This window comes from Odontesthes bonariensis, chromosome 2 (genome assembly GCF_027942865.1).
Source record: "Odontesthes bonariensis isolate fOdoBon6 chromosome 2, fOdoBon6.hap1, whole genome shotgun sequence".
NCBI lineage: Eukaryota > Metazoa > Chordata > Actinopteri > Atheriniformes > Atherinopsidae > Odontesthes > Odontesthes bonariensis.
Genome location: NC_134507.1, coordinates 22,641,993 through 22,659,475, shown reverse-complemented (window position 1 = coordinate 22,659,475; position 17,483 = coordinate 22,641,993). Strand labels below are relative to the sequence as shown.

General features: G+C 40.1%; 1 protein-coding gene across 1 annotated transcript in view; it reads left to right on the top strand.

Moving 5' to 3' along the window:
- Positions 1-17,483, top strand: part of kcnh1a (potassium voltage-gated channel, subfamily H (eag-related), member 1a) — a 53,141-nt gene that overhangs the window by 15,678 nt on the left and 19,980 nt on the right. The window contains exons 6-9 of the mRNA XM_075479717.1: positions 724-842; positions 1,004-1,396; positions 10,089-10,246; positions 13,042-13,313. Of these exons, the coding sequence (XP_075335832.1) occupies positions 724-842; positions 1,004-1,396; positions 10,089-10,246; positions 13,042-13,313 (942 nt within the window). The remainder of the gene's footprint in view (positions 1-723; positions 843-1,003; positions 1,397-10,088; positions 10,247-13,041; positions 13,314-17,483) is intronic.

Below are 17,483 nucleotides of genomic sequence, written 5' to 3'. Positions count from 1 at the left end.
AAGATGTCATTTGGGCTTTTCCATGCTTTTCATTTATTGCTGTTGTCTTGTAATGGGTGTTTTGAGATCACATCGGTGGAATTTTGAGACACAGCAGCATACGTCAAGCAGCCATTGCACATGCAACGAGGCAGAACAACACAGATATTCTCTCAAAAGTGACATGGCATAAAACTCAGTGTATGTAGTGTTCGCTCAAGCCGGTTTGAGTTGTTTTATGTGGTGAAACATTGTTCTTTATAGCTTCATTCTCAGTAGGTCTTAGCTTTGGTTCCCTGTCAGAATTAATGCAAATAATAAAATTGACTACTCAAAAGTACTTGACACAACCATACTTTAAGAAAAGAAATTTCCTTTTAAGGAAAAGATATGATTGAGTATACGTGAATTTGCAGGCCGAAAAAAAAAGGCTTTTTGAACTGGTCTTTTTCAGCTGTACATGAGTAAATTTCTAGATAAAATTAGTCAAATGAGGAAGATTTATCCAAACACAGTAGAGTGGCTGTTTGAAGCAACTGATGACCCACATGCTGGGGCAGTAATCAAGCTTTGCTAAGTTTAATTAGCAAATGCTGGGAAATTGTTCAGTTCTGAAAAAAGTATTATCAGACACACATTGCCACAAGCTTGAGAATGATGTTGAGGCCCCAGGAAACATACAGTACATCTTTAAAACCATCACAATAAAGATGCAAACCGTTTGTGTGTGTCTGTAACCCTCAGGCTGGGGGAAGTTTGCTCGGCTGACTCGAGCTCTAACAAGCAGCAGAGGAGTCTTACAGCAGCTGCAGCCCACAGTTCACAAAGGAGAGAATGTCCACAAGCACTCCCGTCTAGCTGAGGTACATTATATTTTTCTGATTTCTGATTTTATTCAGTGAAAAAGTAAAACGGTTTTGTTAATTGTTGTCAGTGATTAAGACCTGCACAGCACTATGAGCAGCTGAGCTTAGTCGGCATCAAGATAACAGGATTGAAACTTTTGTGCACTACTTTCTGGCAGGTACTGCAGCTCGGCTCAGACATCCTACCTCAGTACAAGCAGGAGACCCCAAAAACGCCTCCTCACATCATCCTGCACTACTGCCTGTTCAAGACTACGTGGGACTGGGTCATCCTCATCCTCACCTTTTACACCGCCATCATGGTGCCCTACAACGTCTCCTTTAAGACGAAGCAAAACAACGTGACATGGCTCGTGGTAGACAGCATCGTGGACGTCATCTTCTTGGTGGATATCGTTTTAAACTTTCACACCACGTTCGTTGGACCCGCTGGTGAGGTCATCTCAGACCCCAAGCTGATCCGAATGAACTACCTGAAGACCTGGTTTGTTATCGACCTGCTGTCCTGCCTGCCGTATGACGTCATCAACGCCTTTGAGAATGTAGATGAGGTGAGTCTGGCATTGTGAATACAGCTGAAATAAAGGAAAAATGTATCAGCAAGCCCATTGCTTTTTTCCCCCCTGCTTCTCATATGTGACAAGTTGTCTTTTTGCTTTACGGTGGGTAAGAGGAATCAAATGCGTAGGGGGCTGCCACCAAAACCAAAAAGTTGGTGTCCCTTTCAGGAGGTGACCATTTTACTGACATTTCAGAGGCATTAATCAACACTTAATTAATCATTAATCAACATTAATTAATCAACAAGTTAATCATTTCAGGAAGCTCGTGAGGCATAGAAGGATTTATAAATCAATAAGCATCAGAACTCTTGAAAGTTTTCATCATTACTATCATTTTCTTAGCGTTGACAACACCACCAATCAATCACACAACAAAGAGGCATCTGTGGATACAGCCAGCATCTTTTTACAGTCTCACTTCAGTAAAGCTATGGTTTTAGTTCAACTAGGACATGTAATTACTGGGACAAAGACATTATATACAAGCAAAGGGAATTATTAACTGGATTATATTAGGCTTCACTATATATAGGTTGCAGTATACACCCGTACTGCTTGTTTATAGTGGGCTTTTTCCAGAGCGACCTTTAACTTAACAGACCAAAACAGTCGAGTAAGAAGCTAATTGGAATCACGTTGATCAGAGAATTGGACATAAAGTAGTGTGTTTTTGTAAGAAAACTCCCTCTGTCAGGACAATGTTGTGACTCTCTCCTTCTCTGTTGTAGTTATGTTTGAAGCAATAAGATTCAAGATTCGAGATTCAAGAGGGTTTATTGTCATTCCAGCCATATACACAGTCCAATGAAATAACGTTTCTCAAGAAGTTTTCAGTGCAAACAAACAGCAACAACAAAGAACAGCGCAACAACAAAGAACAGCTGGGACAACAAAGACAATACTAAAAATGCTACAAGTAACTGCAAGTGTGGTGCAAAAAAATGCTTGTAAAGTGTAAAAGTGTAAAGTGACTATATTATTATTTACATGAGGTGCAGTAGTGCATCAGACAAGTACAAAAAGTACAAAAAAGTGGCTTTTCCACTTCCTCCCTATATGATGACTCGTTGTTCTTTTCGATGAGACCCACCACGGTCGTATCGTCAGCGAACTTGATTATGTGGTTCGAGTCGTGTAGTGCTGTGCAGTCGTGGGTTAGGAGTGTGAACAGCAGTGGACTGAGCACACAGCCTTGAGGTGCCCCTGTGCTCAGTGTGGTGGTGCTGGAGGTGTTGTTTCCGATCCGGACTGACTGGGGTCTCCCCGTAAGAAAGTCCAGGATCCAGTTGCAGAGGGTAGTGTTCAGGCCAAGCAAGCTCAGCTTCCTAATCAGGTGCTGTGGGATGATAGTGTTGAATGCTGAACTGAAGTCTATGAACAGCATTCTGACGTAAGTGTCCTTTTTGTCCAGGTGGGTGAGTGCAAGGTGGAGGGTGGTGTTGATGGCGTCGTCGGTGGCGCGGTTGGCTCGGTACGCGAACTGCAGGGGGTCTAGGGTGGGAGGCAGATGGTTCTTGATGTGCTTCAGGATCAGCCTCTCAAAGCACTTCATGATGGTAGGGGTGAGTGCGATGGGGCGGGGGTCATTGAGGCATGACACAGGCGACTTCTTGGGCACAGGGACGATGGTGGTGGTTTTGAAGCATGATGGGACGATGGCACTGCTCAGGGAGATGTTGAAGATGTCCGTGAAGACATCTGCCAGTTGGTCTGCACATCCCCTGAGCACACTCCCGGGAATGTTGTCTGGGCCAGCAGCCTTACGTGGGTTGACTCTTTGCAGAGTCTTTCTCCCTTCAGCTGTGGTCAGGCATAGGACTTGTTCGCCGGGAGGGGGGGTGTTCTTCCTTGCCACCACGTCATTCTCTGCATCAAAACGACTGTAGAACACATTCAGCGCATCGGGCAGGGAGGCATCACTGTCACAGGCCCGTGTTGTTGTCCTGTAGTTAGTGATGGCTTGGATTCCCTGCCACAGCTGCCGTGTGTCTCCACTGTCTCTGAAGTGGCCGTGGATTTTCTGGGCATGCGCTCGCTTTGCATCCCTGATAGCCTGGGCCAGTGTGGCCCGCGCTCTGCTTAGGGCCTCCTTTTCTCCTGTTCTGAATGCTGTGTCTCTGGCTCTCAGCAATGCACGCACCTCAGCAGTCATCCATGGCTTCTGGTTAGAGCGCGTGGTGATGGATTTGATGACCGTGACGTCATCAATGCACTTACTGATGAAACCAGTGACTGAAGCCGTCTAGGTCAGTGGAGCCGTTGGTGGTTGCTGCTTCCCTAAACATTTGCCAGTCAGTGCACTCAAAACAGTCCTGGAGTCCTCATTAAAATACAAGTGATCAGTGTCTGGATGACTGATAGCTGTTGCTTATTGCAGAATGTTGGACTGTAAGTGTTGACTTCAGGCTTTATGACCGCCACAAACATGCAATGCAACATCAAGCTGTGTGAAAAGGAACAAATAGGCACCTTTTTAAAAAAAACTACAGCCAGCAACAGGAAATTATGTTAATAGTTAAAAATAGGCATGAAATCAAGTACAAGTGGCTTTTGCCACTAAATTGCGACAAAGTAAAAATTTTAAAAGTGATATTTTTCCATTCAGCCACATTTAATAACCAAGATTAATCAGCTCTAATTTGCATTTTGTGTAGTGATGTGAAAGCAAGTCTTACCAAACAGCACGACAATATGCATGTTTGGGGATTTTCTAAATGTTTTGCCATAGTGATGATGGTTTGCTGGAGAGCCATTGCAGGGTCTTAAGATAATTGGCACTTTTTAATTGGGAAAGTGGCCTTACTTTGTTAAACTGGGGCACCCTCCAGGAAGCTGCTGTGTCATGATGCCACAAAACCATTAACACCTTCTGACGGCTGACAAAAAGATGGATTCATGGGAAAACATGCGGTTTAGATAAATGCTTGCTTTTTTACTCATTCATTTTTCTCAGTTCAAACCGGGTTGATAAGTTTTCTTCTCAGGGTGTATGGTGGTGAATGGAGGTTTACAGAAAAGCTGCTTCTCTTTGGTTACTGCTTTCTTTTACATACAGGAAGAAAACAAGCTATTTGTTGTTCAGTTGTGTTTATAAGGACCAAATAACTTCAAAAAACACTTACATAGTTTTGGAAATAGTGATGACTTTGCTTACATGAGATGTCTCTATGGCATATTTTCTAAGATCTTAGTTTTTTTCCTCCAACAAACACACACACACACACGCACACACGCACACACACACACACACACACACACACACACACACACACACACACACACACACACACACACACACACACACACTTGAGTTAAATGGAGCCTCAGGGTTCTGCATTTGCCAATTTTCATCCAGTCAGTGCACCATTGTATGTGTTTGGGTCCCTCAGAGGGCTTAAATGTGTCATATTTCATGATGTATGTGTGTTGTTGTGGCTTTGTGGCTGTGCAAAGAGCTGTGATAGCATGTAACAAAGTGAGCAGCTCGCTGCATGTCGGCTCATGGGGACTGCCGGGTACCTCGCACAGTGCAAGGTAAAGTGAAGCAGTAGTGAAGCTTTTGAAAAGAGGCTTGTAGGCGGGCAGAGAACATTGAGTTGTTTTTGCAGGCCCAGCATTTTGATCCTTTCTAGTCTTTCAGAGCTTCAGCATCCTCACTGCTGACAAGCTGAAGTATCCGGACACAAACAGTCAGGGGTCAGCAGAAGAGAAAAACAAAAACCTTTTGAAATTTTAAAGGGTAATGTGGGTGTTATTTGATCCTTTCTGAATCATCAAGGTAAAAACAAATCAAATTGTATGAAAAGCTTGTCTTTATTATTCTTTTAAAACTTGTCACAAGTACATAAAACGCCCCAACTGTTGCTTATGGAAAATTAAACTGTTGCTTAGGATCATAATTATGCATATATTATGATCAGGAAATCAGCAATAGTAAAAACTATTGTAAATTATTTTAAATAAAGCATTTTCATGCTCATAGAAAGCCACAGCAGGCTAGAGGCTTTTAAGTGCTCAGTGTTTGCCTGATGAAGCACTGCTTTACACAAACTTGAGGTACAATTTTCAGAATGAAGTATGTGGTCTATTACAATGGACGCTCCTATGAACCAGCCCCAGCTATGTGACTCTCTGAAATATGTTGTGATCATTGTTTTACTACCGTAAACACTAGTAGTTGGTTTTTTACATCTTTATCCTAAGATAAATATTTTATAATGCGATTCAATTAGATTTTATTTCTATAGCGCCAAATTACAACAAATGTCATCTCAAGGCACTTCAGGATACGATTCAATTAGAATCCAATTCATTGTAATACAATCATAATCCTATCAAATCCAATTGATTAAATTCCAAATTAGTCCAATCCATACATACAAAGGAAATTTGTAAAAAACAAACAAACAAAAAAAAAAGTAGCTGAGGAAACCAACTGATTGCACTGAAACGTCTCTTCGATCTAATCTCCTGTCCTGCACGTGCATGATGTGACTGTGCAAAGAAAAAAACTCCCTTTTAACGGGAAGAAACCTCTGGCAGTACCAGACTCGGGAAGGGCGACCATCTGCCTCGACCAGCTGGGGGTTGACAGGACAGGAAAGAGGGGACAACAAACACCATAACCCAGACCAGGGATGCCTGATGAGAAAGAGAAGCACAAGTTAATGACAACAATGTCAAATTTACATAGAAAAAAAAAAGAGAACAGAGTCAGAGAGGGTACATCATGAGAGGTTCCGAGCTATCTGGACCTACTATAACCTTTGTCAAAAAGGCCTAACCTTAAGGGTGCGTCTGCTGTGTCTGACGGTGTCTGCTTCCTTACTAACAGCCATATGCTGTATTATTTTTTTTCCACGGATATATTCAGTCATCTGGGTGATATATCAAGACTGATGTGTATGTCTTATGTGACTTATCAAGCCTGTTTGTCAAACATTTACTGGGAATTGAAGTTTTATGCGTTTGTGTGTATGTAAAAATATACATATACATATATATATATATATATATATATATATACCTGTATACATACATACATACATATACTGTATGTATATATTGCTCTTTTGGAAGTCATTTTCTTGCAGCCATGTTGGACTTGTGGGACATAGTGATGCACATTTTTTTAATTTTACAGTTCTATATCTCATTAACTTCACATTAATCAGGTAATTTGAAAGATAAAATGTAGTTAAATGGACTGTAGTTCTAATGCATTTTTATATTGTAGCTGCCCACTCAAACTGCTTTTATACTACAAGCCACATTTACCCATTTTCACAAACACACACACACACACACACACACACACACACCCACCCATGCAGCATGTCTTTACAATGTTTCAGGCTACGCACAACCACACACACACACACACACCGATGGACTCAGGAAAGCTGGGAACCAAACCACGGACGTTCCAACCTCCCGAAAATTGCTCTTTCTCCCGAGTTACAGCCGCCCCTTCAGTTGTTAAAGTGATTGTTAGTCGCTGCTTGTGCTTCACAATGCTGCTTTACACTTTTGGGGTAAGGTTATGTTGCAGGATTGTCTTCCAGTGTCCAAAACTTCAATTTGTTCCAAATTGCTTTGAGACAATCACAGGCAAGGGTAAATGAGAGTGAGTAAACAACTGGCTGTTATTAAGCCTGCGCCAAAACATCTTGCTGCTACAGCCCTTAACGTCTGACATTAGTAACTTTAATGGCTGTTTTCCCTGAACGTGTTTCTAAATTTAAAAAATAAGGAGGATCATTGAGAGGGAGCAGCTGTCAAAGTTATTTTTGTCCGTTTCTAATAAAGCGTTAAGTGCATGCTTTGGTCACACTTAACTACACAGATACAGGTTTTCTTTTGTGTCTTATTGTTTCAGTATTGATTATTGATTTTCTCATGTGTTTATTTGTCCCTTACCAATTATCAGGTGTCCTTTCTCTTACTTGTGCTTCGTTTTTTTTCCTTCTTTCTCATCCCTCCATTCTGTTTGCATGGCCCCACCCCCTTCCTGTTCTGCCTGTGTTCATGCATGGAACGTGATGGGAAGAATTGGAACCACCGAGCTGTCACTCAAGTAGGCTCCAGTTTGATGAGAATATGATAATGAACAGTTTTGTGTTTTTATTTCACATGTAGACACATATACACAGGCTCTATTGATACCAGTTTTGTTCAGCATAGCAAAAGACTTGATTTCTAATTCTACCCAGTCAATCATCTTGAAACTAAATCGTCTCACCCTAAGGTCATTTTAAAGGCCCTTATATCTTACAGTAGTTAAACAAAAAAGTCATTAAACATCAGGTCAGTGTGAGGCTTATGTTGTATCCAAAGTTGCAGCCAATGCTTCAGCTGCCCTGCAGCCAGATGTTCGCCTACCCAGAAAAGTAACTACACATCACCTGAAGACTACAGCAACTGTGATTGGAGCTTATTTTGCCCTGTTTAGAAAATATACAGATTTTCTCAAATATAATGCCCCTGTGAGACAGCAATGTCATGAATGTACAGTTGCTGTTTTTCTTTCTTATTTTTAAAGCTCTGCCAGCCTGTTTCAACCTTCAGCTGTTTTTAGATTTTTAGCCCTCCGTGTATTCATAAAGTTGAAGTAGCTTCCAGTTCTTTTCATTTAGCATTATTTAAAGCTGTGACATAGAAGCCCTGTTGCCATTTAGCGCTGCAGGAGACGCACCGTCACATCAGTAGGTAGGTTTGTTGCACTCTGTGCGTCATCGTTTAAGCATTATAGTAGAGAATCTTTTCATTTTTGTTGCTTCCTGCCGTCCCCTACAGTTATGGGATGTAAAACCAATGTAATTAAAACAAATCCCTGTGTGAGCCCTGCACATGTACGGCCATACACATACATTTGCTGTCATGTTTAAGAGGCCACAAAGACAATCAAATATCCACAAAAAATGTCAAGTGACGGTAGTGCAAAACACTGCTTAGATTAAATTATTTTACTGGAAAAATCTTAGGTTCCTCTTGATTGGTCCAACAACACGGTGCTGCTCCATCTGGTCACTTCTTTTTGTATGACATTGTGGTCAGTTGATAATTCGGGACTCAACTTGTGAGAAGCAGGATGTGTGGAGTGAGAGAAGTGTCAGTTACATGAGTCTTGTGGTCAAAGTGTGAGAGCAACTGTGTTATTTTTATGTAAAACACACAAACAGCAGATGGTAGTAGTTGAAAATATTGCTTTTTGACACGTTGAAGCTTTTTGAACTAGTGCACCAATAAAGAATTCTTTCTGGCTAGTTTTTATTGCACTTAAAGTAACAATCTTAGTTATCTTTTTCTGCACCCGGGCTCTCTGTCTCCTCAGCTGCCTATTTGCTGCCTGCTGGGTGTGTGTTAGATAGAAAGGCATTCAGCATTTTCACCTTTTATTTTGGTCAGGCACTGATAGAAAACACTAGTTGTTAAACCCAGTAAGTATAGGGACATGCATGAAGGGGAACCTTTTGGACAGCACTGTTATTTTTTCCTTGGATGATAAGATCTGTTCGATTAATCGGAGAAGCAGATCATTTGCAGAAATAAGAGCCACTCCTACATGTGCATGCCTGTCTGTTAATGAGGCTGTATGCAGTGCACACTTGTTCTGTGTTGAAAGTGATACAGAAATGTAAATGGGTCTTATCATATAAGATTTTTTCTGCCAGCTTGTCTGTGCAGTGTGGCTGCAGAACTCTAAAGCACAGATGCACTGGTAACTAAATTCTCAGGGTCTCAGGGCTGTAAGGTGATTTCAGAGAAGCTGAGGTGTCTGGCAGGCAGCTGGATTAGATCAAGTGACAGCAAGCACTGCAGTTGTACTCCCATTGCAGACCACAGCACATTAGTAAAATCAATATCTCTGGCAGTGCGCACACACATACACAATGCCACCAACAGGAAACTCCAGAGCAGTCTGATGGGATTGCAGTTGTCAGTTTTAAATCATTTAGTGGGTCTTACAGGCTACAGTTAAGCTAAGTGGACATTTAGCAGCTGGTTACATAACTGTTCACAGTAGTTAAGTTTCTTTGCGATGTTTTTGAAACAACTCAACAGTTTTTGAACGTTTATTTTTCTCATCATGTTAACGTTGTGTTTGTAATTTTTTAATGTTGATTCTTTAAAATGCAAAGTAATGCATCTCTTTCATACAGCAGCCTTCTGATATAAAGTTGATCATGATTATTCTTTAATATCTTACGTGGAAGTCCGAGTTCATCACCTCATCTTTCATATTTACAGTGGATTTTACATCTGTGATTGCAATAAAAATGAAACGGTGAAGTAGATGCCGTTATAATCCTATAGGACGGTTTGTAAAGTCTGATATTTAAAAACATTACAAATAAATAACGCTCTATTAATGGCTTTGAAAAACGACCACAGCCAACAAGATGTGAAGACAAAAATCAATTCATATGGCCTAATAATGTAATAAATGGGAAGATAAAATAATCAAGTGATTAAAAACAAAACTATTCACTGGAGATTGTAAGCATTTATAGCATTTAATGTCCCAGCAACATTTTATAAGGTCTGTAGGCAGATATCTATTTGTTAAAGATTATAACCTGAAGAAAGATAAAGATAAAAGCAAAACCCTTAAAAGTTAATTTATGAGTGAAACTTTTTGATTTGTTTTCGACTTTTTCTTCTTTTACTCCTGTTTCAGGGGATCAGCAGTCTGTTCAGCTCACTTAAGGTTGTCCGGCTTCTCCGTCTGGGTCGGGTCGCCCGTAAACTGGATCACTACATCGAGTACGGGGCAGCTGTTCTGGTTCTGCTGGTGTGTGTTTTTGGGCTGGCTGCCCACTGGCTGGCCTGCATCTGGTACGTCAGTGTCCTTATCTCTTCTCTGATTCAGAATGACAGTCAGGATTTCTAATTTCCATGCATACAGTTGTCAAAAAGGGAATAAAAACTGATAAACATGACATTTTAGGTTTAGTTTCTGTGCATTTTTGTATTCATGCTTTGACCATTTCCATAAAGCTGATCTTTATTGCATTAAAAGGGAGTCAACTTGTGCCTTTTTAAGCATTAAAACAACAAGGTTTACGTACTGTAAAGCCAGATAGTTATTTGTGTTACAAGAGAATTAGTTTTATTTCTCCTTAATACGTAAATTTATGGAGAATGAGGCTCCAAAGTCTAATCAGATCCTCTACTCTAGTGTGATGGAAGCATTAAGTTTCCATCATGTGCTGTGATTTATTATGTTTATGGGAACATGTACACACAGATTTAAGCAGATATTATCACAACAATTTTATGTCTTGGATACATAAAAGCAGGGAGAATATGTTTCATTGCTGACGATGTCCTTTGTTTCCATTATTTTTCATCTAGTCAAAACAACCTCATCTACACCTGTTCCCACATTTTCCGTTTCACAGAGGCTCCGAACAGTGTGATTAACATTGTCAATTGGTCCCGACAGTATAATCAAACCGGAATGAATGAAGCTGCTGGTGCTCAAAAAACCCAGACGATACCAATAAAAATAGCTCCTGTGCGGTTTCTGTGGTTGCCATGGTCACATGCGGAGCTGCATCGCCGACTTGTGAAAAGTTAAACCATCATCAACTGGGATGACAGCAGCAACAGCAGCAGCCCCTTTCTGTCATTTGCACCCAGAAAAGAGCGGAGTCGGTAGCAGAGCTGCTTTTACACCAGGGCTGTAAAAGAGAAACGCATAATCCTGCCATGTAATAAGAGTATTGTTGGGTTTACTTCTTTCAGGTTATTTAAAAATGTTCCAATGATGCAGTTTGGTATGGGAAAAAACTACTTAGAGTGACAGATGTGCATTCTGTGGTGAGGAATAGAGGGAAGCTTAAACATAAATGGGGAAAGAAAACATTGTAAGGATTTAGTGTTCCTCAAACCTGCCAAGCTTTGAATAATCAATGAATACCTGCAGAAACATTCCCGTTAGGGTCAGCTGCATGGAGCTGTTAAGTTCATGTCTTTTGTTCTTTTGTGTCACTTTGTGTCTGGGTTATTTGTTTCTTTTTTTGGTCTTCTCTTTACTCTTTGTCCTCCCTTTTTAATTCCTCCTCTTCATTTTGTGTTTGTTTCTGGTAATTTTTTGTCTCTTTAACGGCATTTGGTACATCTTTGTGGTCACACAATGCTCTTATTAACGTAATATTTGTTCTCCATCTTGTAGAAATGATGTTTCTTTCTCTGATTTTGCTTGTGTATTTCTATGCGGTCATTTCATGTCCTTTTGTGTCTTTGTGGTCATTCTGCTCTTTGCTCTTTTCCTCTGCGTCTGTGTTTGGCGAATAATACAGAGGCAAAATAAAATAGCATTTAGCTCAAAGAACTGCTTTATAAAGTCCCACAGTGCCCTTAGCGCTTGACTTTTTCTTTGAAATAGAAGTGACGAGTCACAGTCCCTAAGCATTTATGTAGAGTGAAAACAACTGACATTCTGCTGCACCTTGCTGTTCAGAGTCAGCAGACATTTTCAGGATGAATCAGAAATGTTGGATGTTTGGATTCATTGAATTTCTGATTCTGATTTTGTTGAATCTACTTTGTTTTACAGATATTGAAAAGAAAAAAAGAGGAGAGGCTTTCTACAATATGTGGATTGAAACATAATGTAATTGTCGCTGCCAATAGTTAAAATGAAGAAAATACACTAACATAACTACATTACATCACATTTATGTATTTTTATACAAATTTGACTCCTTGTTTAAAGACCGTAGTAGAGCTTTGCACAAACATGCAAACGTAAGTTTGGACACATTACACTACTGGGTTGCATTATTACCATCTCATCACGCCATATGACCAATCACCACATGATTTACTTGAATTTATTCTCTTTCATGCCACTTTTTACATCTGCTTCACTACATCACAGAAGGGAATTCACTCTATTCTCTTCACTCTTTTGTTATAAGTTTAATAATCTAACAGTTTATTTAGTATGAATTTTGATGAACTTATTGGCAGAAAAAAATCTTATCTTTTTGATTTTTGATGTTTGATGTTTTGATGTGCATAAACACATCAAAACATTCAACTTAATTATGGAGAGAGGAGTCAGCGGGTTAATTTATAATGAAAAGAACAATTGTTTTTAGCGGTTTTGGTTAAAAACATTTCTTTTCTCATGTGTCTATGCATGAAATCTGCACGGTATCTCTGAACTTATCTTGACTGTTGCTTGTTATTAATCATTTAATTAATTTGAATTATTTTAATTGTTTCTCTTTATATTCTTTTATGTATTTTTGTATTAAAATGCTTCTTCCACTCCCCGCTGCAATGCTTTTATTTTATCTAAAGCACTTTGAATTGTTTTGTACATGAAATGTGCTATATAAATAAACTTGACTTGACTTGGGTACCAAATGGTTCGAAATGGGCACACAACTACAGTTGTTAAATTCTGCTCTTGCATGACTGCACGAGAACTTAAAATCCAGCAGTATGTGATACTTTAACAGTCACAAGGTACATTTTTAGTATTTTTACTTTTACTTGTAACCTTTTCAATGCGTGTCTTTTACTGTTTGGAATTAGCATTTTTACTTGAATGTGAATATTTCTGCTCACTTTATGTTTTAAACACAACAATCCTGATTTAGCATTTTACTCTACAGGTACAGCATTGGTGATTACGAGGTTATCGATGAGGAAACCAATGTTGTCCGCACGGACAGCTGGCTCTACAGCCTGGCTGAGACGGTGGGCAGGCCGTACCGTTTCAATGCCAGCGGTTCAGGGAAGTGGGAGGGCGGGCCGAATAAGTATTCTGTCTACATCACATCTTTATACTTCACCATGACCAGCCTGACCAGCATCGGCTTCGGTAACATCGCCCCAACGACAGACGTAGAGAAAATCTTTGCAGTCGCCATGATGATGATTGGATGTGAGTAGGAGTGCTTTATCTTCTGTCTAATGTAGCAGACGCATGATACATGAGGAGTCAAGCTATGCTCTTGAAAGCTGCAATCCACTGAGATACTTGAATAAGTGAATTATGAATAGCGGCCATCGAGGTTCAGAAAATAGAACCTTACAGATGATCAGCTGAGCAAGATTTCTCCGTCAGTGTGATTTTATTTCACTGTCGACCTACTGACTGTAAGTTTAATGTACTCTACAGTAACAGTGGCCCGTCTGCTCAGTGATGTTTCACTGTTTGTACATGAAATCCCACTAAAACATTTTTGCTTATTCTCATTTTCAGAGGGTTCATTGTCAGCAGGATCAGTCCCAAACAGTCCTAAAATCTAAAGATCAGTTCTTTGCTGACAGTTATTATCATCCTGGCACGATATAACTCTCTTGTCTTGTCTCTTTCACCAACAGATTCAAAATAGTTCAAGAACTTCCGTGACAGAAACACTGTCCCCTCTGTCATCTTGCATGCTAAGTGAGCTACACATGCGTGCTGACATATGCAGGACAGACTGCCTGCTTAGGAGCAAAAGAGACCTGGCAGGGATTTTCTTGTTCAATTCAATTCAATTCAATTCAATTCAATTCAAAAATACTTTATTTATCCCAGAGGGAAATTAAATGTTGATGTAACTCAAATAAATTGTGTTGTGAAGTTGTGATGTAGAGGAGATAGAAACGGACCCACATGCAGACAAAAACAAACTTAACGTTGAACCAAAAATACGTATTATTAACGACACTTAGGCCACAGTAAAACCTGATGTCCAAAACTAATAGGAACCATGACAGGAATGGGGGGGGGCTAAATTAAACCAAAGACTAACAATGGCACTTACAATAACTAAACCACAGCGTAGGAAAAACTCCCAAAGCAATAATGATGGACAGATGAATTAAATTAAAATTACATGTGAAACCATGAGACTAGAAGGCAAAGAATACTAGAACTTGAATACCAAAACCCACAAACCTAACCTAATCTTACATGTATTTCTTTATTGTTTGATTTGTGGCACCGAAACTCCCCGGCAGGTATGATAAATGTAACACAGTAAAATATTGCTGTTTTGACAACAACTTGAATTGTGAAGGTAACATGTTACATTATTAGTTGTAAGAAAAAAAGTAATTTGAGTTCTTAAAAAAAAAGGAATCAAGGAATGCTAAAACACCAATTATGAATAAAACATTTAAGAGCAACACAAGTCTTTCCTAAGTCAACTGCTAATTTTCTGTTTCATGGTACGGTTCAACTAAACATGACTCTACTCTATTCATCTCTTCTAATCTTCATCTTACATTTCAGACAGTATGCTCTCAGTTTGAGCAGCATGAGCTGATTATCATTGCCGAGCCATGTTGCAGCACTGAGTTGAGCTTGCGAGAGGGTTTTTGTACAGAAAAGTTTAATTGTGGTGATTATAACTACTGTACGCTACAGAGAACATCTCTGGACAGCAGGAACACATAATATGTGATCCACGCACACAGATGTTATATCTGTGTTGAATGTTTGGCAATTGATGCCCATAGGATTGTAAATTGTACTCTAAAATTTTCATTTACTTGAAATGAGACCAAGGAAGTGTGCATAAAAAGTGTAGGTTTGCATAAACCTACAGAGCAAATGCAAAAAAATCCTCAAAATATTAAAAAGTGTAGTTCTCACTCTGCATCACAACCATGGGCTATACTAATGTGCTCATAGGGGGGGAGGCCCAGAGTAACTTCCCCTCAAAGTTTCTCTGTGTGTCTAATATGCATTGGCAGATGCTCGACTGTTCCATAAGTGACAGCTCAAAAGAAAAACACATCTAACTGAAGTGTCAGCATCAACTGATAGGAGCAGGTTTACATAGCAGAGTTTCCAAAAGTGTTCTTCTTCTAGTCTTCTTCTGGTCTAATATATGGGTTTATGATGGTTGTTATATAGATAAAAGTGTGATTCCTCAGTGCATAAGCCTCTCTGTGAAGCATGAGGGTAGATGGTTGGTGGTTTGCTGCAGGTGAAGTTGGTAATATTGACCCAACTTGGATCTCTTTTGGGCCCTTTGCTGCATGTCTTCCCCCTCTCTCTGTCCCCTGCTTCCTGTCTCTCTCCAACTATCCTCTCCATTAAAGGCATAAAAAGCCCCCAAAAAATAATTTAAAAAACAAAAAAAAACAATTGTTGATGCAACTCAACAACTGTCATCTAAAGTTTAAGTTTAATTATGTAGCAAAAATGGAGGTGGGGAGATACCAGCAGCTGGCCGCAAACTGGTAACCTGATAGTTCAGTCATTTTTGCCTCACTAGTTTTTTTTTTTTCACTAAACTTGTATTTCTGCAAGACCACCCTGATAGCAGGCCAACACTGCTCCTCGAGAGCTCTGATTAGCTCAGCTTTCAGTGAAAGATGTAAATCACTGAAAGAAATAAAAAATTTAAGCGGGTCTGAAGCAGGCTACTGCATCCCTGCTTTAACGGAAGTTACATAACAGCTTCTTGTAGAACAGAAACTGAACAAAAGACACTGATACTGGATATTACATAAACATGACATACTTCACTGCACATTCAATACAACACTGAGAAAGGCCTAATGAGTTTAAACTTTCTGTTGCTTTCTCAATGTCATCAACACCCCAGTCGGCTCCAGTCAGTCTAATTTAATACGGTGACATGCATTGCAGTGTCATTCTTGCCCATAATTCTCTCATTACCCTGCTGTGTGATATTTTGTTGAATTATTTAGATCTTTTGCAGCATATGTTTTTCTAAAAGACCAAAACAAATTGTATTTTATATGAACAGTGTCTCATTATTTCACACAAGGTTGTTTGATTTGACAGTCTTTCCCTATTTTTTTTTTTTTTTTTTTAGCAAACCATCCCATCTGCTAAGAGGGAGGCAGATTTTCACAGCGTGCTTTTGTTTCCACATCTCAATATTAATAAGGTATCTTCTGCTTCTGTGCCTCATGAAACTGCGTACAGCACGGCGCCGTTATGTTTGACTGCACACTGAGAGCAACACCTCGGAGGAATAACTGACACTGCCAGATCAATTTAGCTCAGTGATCCCTCTGCAATCACCCCTCACCTCCGCTGTACTTCTGTCAGCCACAATCTCACCACGAGGCAACAGAACAAGAGAGCCCCTCCCCACCTTACCTTTCTTTCTGATTTGGCTGTTCGCGTTCATGAATACACTCTCGAGGGAAATGCAGAACTCATTTGCAGACTTGTCCTTGTCTAAGATTTTCATTGTGAGTGACAAATCATCTTGAATATTGAGAAAAACAGACGGCCTTAGGAGGATTCTGTTTTAGATGCAATCTAGAAGTCCGTGGCTGTTCTCTATGAAATATGGATGCTCTGATACTGAGCTATTTTTACCAGTGGATCGGTGCTGGCAGCAGAGGATCACAGCGTGACGAGGGATTGCAGGGTGACATGGGAGAGAGTTGGGGAGAAAAGGGGGGGGGGGGGGGGGGGGGGGCACTATACATATGTCCTGTTTCTATAGCAACTGTTGGCCTGGGGCTAGAGTTTCTGACAACTACGTTTTAACTACCTTCAAATGAGCCAGCTGTTTGATGGCTAGCGACATGCGATGAAGTTGTGTACGGCAATAACTGGGGAGTGATGTTGCTGGCTGGATAAAGCTTTTGTTCTGCTGAGGCCCACTATATTTCCTTTGTTGCAGTATTTACTGCTTATCAGATGAAAGAGCATTACCATCTGTGCTCAGGCACAAAGTGCAGTACTACCCAAACTTTGTCAATTTCATTTGATTTTCATCTTCTTTTAGATTTCATAGGTTAGGCTCAAAACCTTCCTTGATCTGGTAATTATCTGATAATGCTGGCTGTTGTGCTACCAAATAGTGTTAAGGCAGTGAGGAATATCATAGGGCTCCGACGCGTGATAACGTGGCAGCACAGCTGAGCGATGTGATGAAAGGATGAAAGTTGTAGTTATCCTCCCCCTTGAGGAGTTTTGAGCGCTTTTTAATTAGTATTACTCCCCCGTGAAGTTTTTCAACACTTTGATTGTGCGCAGTGAAATAAACAAACATGCACAAGCGTGCACGCAGGTTACTGTCATCATCTGAGGATAATTGAAATGTTTGGCTGGCATGTTTCCTCTCCG